Source organism: Emiliania huxleyi (assembly GCF_000372725.1).
Source record: "Emiliania huxleyi CCMP1516 unplaced genomic scaffold EMIHUscaffold_236, whole genome shotgun sequence".
Taxonomy (NCBI): domain Eukaryota; phylum Haptophyta; order Isochrysidales; family Noelaerhabdaceae; genus Emiliania; species Emiliania huxleyi.
In genome coordinates this window covers 186559-192936 of record NW_005200282.1, presented here as the reverse complement: position 1 = coordinate 192936, position 6378 = coordinate 186559, and the positions used below count along the sequence as shown (strand labels likewise).

Here is a 6378-nt window from a genome sequence, read left to right as displayed (position 1 = left end):
TGCCCGCTCCCCCTTGGCCGGGGCTTGGGTCCTGGGACGGCCGGGGGGCCAGCGGGAGCTCAATCAGGGGGGGGGGGCCCCCCCCGGGCCGGGAGGGGTACGCGGCCCACGCGGGGGCTGGGTCCGAAGGGGGGGCGGGGCCCCTTTCCGGGTGGAGCAGGGGGAGGCCTGTCCCCAGGGGGAGGGGGGAACCCGGGGGGGGGCTCAGAGCGGCCCCAAGTATTCCCCCCCCCCCTCTCTCGGTTTGTCGGTGGGCCCATTTTTGCCCTATTTCCATCCCCCCCCCCCCCCTTTCCACCCCTTCCCTACCCCCCCCTCCTTACCCCCCCCCCCCCCCGCCCCCTCGAGCAAGGGTGCGCACCGGCAGCGCTCGGCGTCAGCCGCAGCAAAACGCGCCACGCTCGCACCCTCGACTCCTCCCCCTCCTCCGCGCCGCGAGATTGCAATCTCGACCCGTCGAGATCGAGCTCGAGCGCGCGTGCGAGCGAGAGCGGCGCGCCGCCCGCCGCGCCCGCCGCCGCCAGCCGCCACGCCTCGGCGAGCACCTGCCTCGGGAGAGTGCGACTAGTCCTCCCCTAGCTGATGAGCTGGTGAAGGGAAGGGCGGCACCCTAGCCGACTGGCTGATTGGCTGATAAGTGCGGGCGCCCTAGCCGACTAGCTGGTGAAGGGAAGTGCGGGCGCCCTAGCTGATGAGCTGGTGAAGGGAAGTGCGGCACCCTAGCCGACTAGCTGATTGGCTGATAAGTGCGGGCGCCTCGGCGGGCATAGCCCCACAGGGGAGTTCATTCTCAACCAGCTCGGGTGAGTGTTCATCCAAGGGAGGAGGCGCGCGCCTCGCTCTTGGCGGCCGGAGAGGAGCGGCAGTAGTGCAGCAGCGGCGCCACGAGCCGCGACACCGCCGCCGCAGCGGCGAAAGCGGCGGCGGAGGCGGTCTCGGAGGCGGGCGGCGGCGGCGGCGGCGGCTGCGCGGAGAGCTGGGAGTAGAGCTGGGAGGGCGCGATCTGGGACGGCTGCGACTCGTCCTCAGAGGTGTACCTGTTCACAGCGGCCGGCATGATTTCTTTTTCCGAGGGCGGCGGCGGCCCCCCTCCATCGGCCGCGGAACCTGTTCACAGCGGCCGCCTGTGAAGAGGCGCCGTTCACAGCCGCGTCGGGCGGGCGCTGTGAGGGAAGCCGCGCCCAGCGCCGAGGCCGGCGCCCCCGCCGCCCGCCTCGAGACCTCGCGAGGCAGCCGAGCTCCTCCTGTTCACAGCTGGTGCGCTGTGAAGAGACGCCACGCCCCCCTCCCAAGCCTCGAGACCTCGCGAGACGAGCTCCTCCTCCGGCGCGCCGGCGCGCCGAGGAGCGGAGGACACAGCTCGGAGGCAAAGAAGGGCAGCCTGTTCACAGCTTGGGGGTGTGAAGAGACGCCGTCCACACGGGGTAGAGCTCGGCGGGCAGGAAGAAGGGCGGCCCCAGCCATGGCCGGGCGTGGAGGGCGGCGAGGGCGGAGGAGAGGGCGGCGCGGCGGAGGGGTGGGTGGTGGAGGAGGAGCGAAGCGGCGGCGGGCGGAGAGAGAGGCAGCGCCCCTCGCTGCTGCCATTCGAGCGCCGCAGAGGCGAAGCGGTAGCTCAAGCGAGGCGCCTGTTCACGGCTGGACCCGTGAAGAGACGCTGTTCACAGCCGTGAGGAGCGCGGCTCAAAGCGAGGCGCCTATTAACCATTACTAACGCTTGATGGACTCATGATTAATTATCAATAGCTGCTGCTCGAGCGAGGCGCCTATGAATCATTGCTAACGCTTGATGATCTCATTACCAATTAATTATTAATAGCTGCTGCTCGAGCGAGGGCGCCGCGTGAGTGCAGAGTCGGCGCAGCAGCGGCAACAGAGGCGCGACCCCAGCCTTCTCCGAACCCGCCTCCTCTCCCTCCCCCACCCCTCCCCCCCCGCCCTCCCCGCCCGCCCCCTCCCCCCCCGCCCCCTCCACCCCCGACCCCTCAACATCCGTAGCGCCCATCGCCAGCAAAATCAGCCGCTCGCACCGCCGCACCGCACCTGCCTCCCCTCCCCCACCCGCCTCCCCCTCCCCCGCCCTCGCCGCAGCCGTCGCGGCCATAGCCGCCTCCGCCTCCGCCGCCGCCTCCTCCTCCTCCTCCGCCTCCTCGCCTGCCAAACATGGTGAGGGGACATGTCAGAGACATTTCAGAGACACGTCCAAGAAGTGTCCAAATGTCCGAGATGTGTCCGAGATGTGTCCGAGATGGTCCGGGATGTGTCCAGATGAGTCCTGCAGCCACGTCCGCAGCAACCGCAGCCGCAGCTGCGTCGAGCGTGTCCTGCAGCAGCAGCGCCGCCGCCTATCGAAGTACTTCAGCTCAGTATGCCGCAAGTAGTTAGCGCCGCCTGTCCTCAGCGCCGCCGCCTATCAGCTGAGCACTTCATTGACCAATTGTTGCAGCCCGTCCGACGTGGCATGCAAGTGCAGCGCCGCCGCCTGAAGCCACGAGTCACATGGCATGTGGACGCATGAATGCATTGATACGGCGTGTCATCAGTGCAGCGCCGTCGCCTGAAGCCACGAGGCATAGAGGGACACGCATGAATGCAGTACTGGGTCAAGAATGCGGTTGCAAGTGCAGCGCCGCCGCCTGGTCGCTGCTGCGGAGGTCGATGGCGGTGAGCAGCTCGTCTGACCCTTGCGGGTCCTCCAGCACCTGGTGGTGTGAACAGCGTCTCTTCACACCTCCAGCTATGAACAGTGCCTTGCGGTTCCTCCACCACCTAATGACTCGCTATCAATTAATTACTGATTACTCATTGATTACTGACGTGCGGGTCCTCCGCCACCTGGTCGTGCGTCACCGCACAGGGCCAAGGTGGTCGGGGCCACGGTCAAGGGCTAATTATTGAGGCCTGGGCCACGGCGAGGCGAGGGGAGGGAGGGCCGGGGGCCACCGGGACCGGGGCCAGCAGCAAGGCGCGAGAGGCGCGGGGCCGATCTGGCGCACCTTGCCGCCCGCAAAGTAGCGCACAAAGTCGGCGCACCACTCCTCGGCCTTGCGGCAGCGGGACGCCGTCTCAGCGGAGGCGACGCCCTCGAGAGCCCACCCGCCCTCTGCCGACCACGCAGCGCCCTCCGCTGCCTCTGCCGCCGCCGCCGCCTCCGCCGTCGCTGCCGCATCGCCGAAGCGACGCGCCGCGCGCATCGCCGAGCGGAGCAGCAGCTCGCCCGCGGGAGAGAGCACCACCACCGGGTTGTTGCTGAGCAGTCGCAGCAGCCGGCGGTAGTGAGGGAACCAGATGAGTAGGTCGGCCAGGTCGGAGGCGCTCATGTGGCGCAGGCCGGCCCGCAGGAGGGCGCACAGCGGCGGCAGCGGTGGCGGCGGGCCGCACGGTGAAAGGGGCGACCAGGTTGCTGCGGAGCGGGTCCACTCGTCGAGGGAGAGGAGGTCTAGCGCGGGAGCGACCATTGTATCGCTGAAAAGAGAAAAACGCCGCGCGCCGTGCTCGACCTATGCTCGAATGGGGCGAGTCGCCGCTCGACCTGGAGGAGATTTTGACGCGTGGGAGCTCCACGGGGATGGAAACAGCAAAAGGAGTGTGTGTCTCGCGCCTTGCGGGGGGGGGGGGGCGGAAAGGAGGAACCTCTTCCCAAGAGCACCACTCTTGGAGCGCCGCCACTACCACCCAGAGCGCTGCAAGCAGCGCCGGGCAATGACGGCTTACCGCCCACCCAGCCCCCCCTCGGCACACCCCGGCAGCCAATGTGTGACGGCTCGAACCCGCTAAGCCATCCCGCAAGCGGGATAGCCCGCCACTCGAACCCGCAAGCGGGCGTACGAACCGCGAGCGGCTCGCACTCGTGACACGCAGGCGTCCGACAGACGGCGCCGGGGCTAGGCGACCGAAGAGGAACTACGGCAAGAACCGCACACCACCCGCTGACGAGCGCTCGCGGAACTGGTCCGCGGCGCCCGCCAGGGGCGTGCGCGAGACAGGGCTCGGAGCCCTTTTCTGTGAGCAGGGATTCCCTCCCGGCGGGGGTTGTGGCGGAGAGCCGGCATGGGAATCGCCGGCCCCCACCTAAAGGATGCCGCAGGTCGCACCTCATATACTGTGTGCAACCTCGCCGTGAGAACACGTGGAGAAGTTTACCTTACCTTACCTTACCTAGAACACGTGTGTTACAGACAGGGGCTGGGACAAGGAGAGAAACAGGGCGATGCTTAGAGAAACAGCTGCTCGCATACCTCGGCGCGATCGCACATGTACGCAACTCTAAACATGACAATGCCTATGCTCGAACGGGGCGAGTCGCCGCTCGACCTGGAGCCTGCGAGCAGGTCTGTTGCCTCCCGGGAGCTCCGCGGCGATGGAAGCAGCAAAAGGAGAGAAACACCAACTGGGAGCGCAAGTACGCACCTTAAGCGCAACTCTAAACATGACCGTACCATTCTATTCAAGGTCACGTAATCTTACGCTCTATCGCACTGTCTGTGCGCTCGAACGTCGAGCGAGCTGCCGGCCCGGCCGCGCGAGACTTAGAGCTCGGAGCATGTCTGTTGGCCGTCTGTGCCCAGGAGCGCAGAATTCCGGCGCTCAGCGCACTCCCCGAGTCGCCATCGCACGAATGCACTACGCTTGAGGACCTCTGCTCTCTCTGAGGACCTCTCGGATGAGGACCTCTTCGTCACTCTGCGGCGCGCTTCCTCATCTCAAAGTCAGAGCAGGCGTCGAGGAGCGCGCGGGAGCGACGGAGCGACCATCGTTTGCCTGCGCAATCCAAAAGGAGAAAAACAAAATCCCGGCGACAGTCTTCTTGCAATCTTGGCTCCCTGGCCCTGGATGTCAGTGAGGTTGATGACCGCACTCGCAAGTGCTCCGATTGCGCAGCTGCTTCTCACGGTTCTGGATGCAAATACGCAAATTACACAAAACCCAGAAACAAATACGCAAATTACACAAAACCGTCTAGAGTAATCTGCTATGTAATCTCATGCTCGAACGATGGGGCGAGTGCCAGTCGCCGCGCGACCTGGAGCCCGCGAGCATGTCTGTTGGCTCCCGCCTAGGCTCCCGCCGTCCGGTGTGCAAGCCCAGGGCAGAGCCAGAGGCCGCCGACACACGATGCATTGCGCTTGAGGACCTCTGTGAGATGAGCATGAGGAGGAGGACCTCTGTGCCTTTGAGGACCTCTCGGACGTGAGGACCTCTTCGTCTGCGGCGCGCTCCCTCTTAGGGGCTCAGCTTAACCCTGCATCCGTCGGAGGAGAGTTGCCTAGCTAGCACCTACCATTCCCTCCCTCCCAGGGAGAGAGTAGAAGGCAGCTAGGTGGATGGAAATTGAACGTGCCAGTTAGTTGGAGCGTCAGTCAGGCCAGCTGAATCCGAATCGTATACATAAAAACAATCTTTTTCTGCTTCTAGCGGGTTTGGTGCGGATGGTCAGCACTTGAGGTTGGCCAACTGGACCTGCTCACAACGCGTTTGTCGTTGGTAAAGACGGTGTTTACTTGACAGGGAGCTAGGGCTGGAGTCCAGCGCCTGCACTGCCGCCGGAAAGTTGTACACGCCGGGCGAGAGGCGGAGCGTTTTCTCCCCGCTGCCGTCCCACGCGTCTGGGTGTGAGACGGAGGGTAGGCCACCCGTCTCAGCCTAAGGGAAGGGTCCGAGAAGGCTCGAGCACGATCCAGGGAAAACTGAGGAAAGGCCTCGCGTCTCTGCCGGCGACTCGCTTACAGACACGCCGAGGAAGGCGGCCGCTTCCGCCGCCGTCTCGCCCAGAGCGTTGGTGAGGGCCGCTGCGAGCGAGGTCGCCGACGACTCGTCGCCGGCTTGCAAGGTGACCAAGACGGCGTGCTCCTCGAGACGGCGGAGGCGGCGTCGGCCGTCGCCGCCGCAGGAGACGTCGCACTGGCTCGGGAGGAGGCCAGAGAGGCTGCTGACGGAGGCGCACACTGTTGCAGTGAAGGCGGCGCTACACTCATCAGCCGTTTTGAAGGAGAATCCGACCGCGTACGACTCGTCCTCCTCGCCGCCCGAGCCGTGCTCGCCATCGCCGTCCCCGGAGCCGCCCTCGTCGGCGCCGCCCGAGCCAGAGTCCTCCTCCCCAGAGCCCGACTCCTCCCCAGAGCCCGCCTCGTCGCCCTCGCCCGAGCCAAAGTCGCCGTCGCCCGAGTCGTCGCCGTCCCCGGAGCCAATGTCACCAGCCTCGTCCCCCTCGCCCGACCCAAAGTCGCCGATCTCGTCGCCAGAGAACTCAGGGCTATCCTCGAGCCGCCTCTCCACCGCAGGCTCTACCGCCGTCTGCGCGGGCGGAGGGGGAGCTGCCCGCCCTCGGGCTGTAGCTCCTCGGGAGGTGAAGCTAAAGCCTGGAAAGGACGCGTAGAAGCT

The 6378-nt window shown here is 66.2% G+C and overlaps 1 protein-coding gene across 1 annotated transcript; it reads right to left on the bottom strand.

The window, feature by feature from the left end:
* Positions 1 to 5357: 5357 nt before the first annotated feature.
* EMIHUDRAFT_236572 (hypothetical protein) lies at positions 5358 to 6291 on the bottom strand (the record flags this gene model as incomplete). Its single annotated transcript, XM_005779133.1, has 3 exons — positions 5358 to 5408; positions 5536 to 5640; positions 5725 to 6291. Coding segments are annotated over 3 exons (723 nt in total), but the record flags the coding sequence as incomplete, so codon positions are not given.
* Positions 6292 to 6378: the final 87 nt, after the last annotated feature.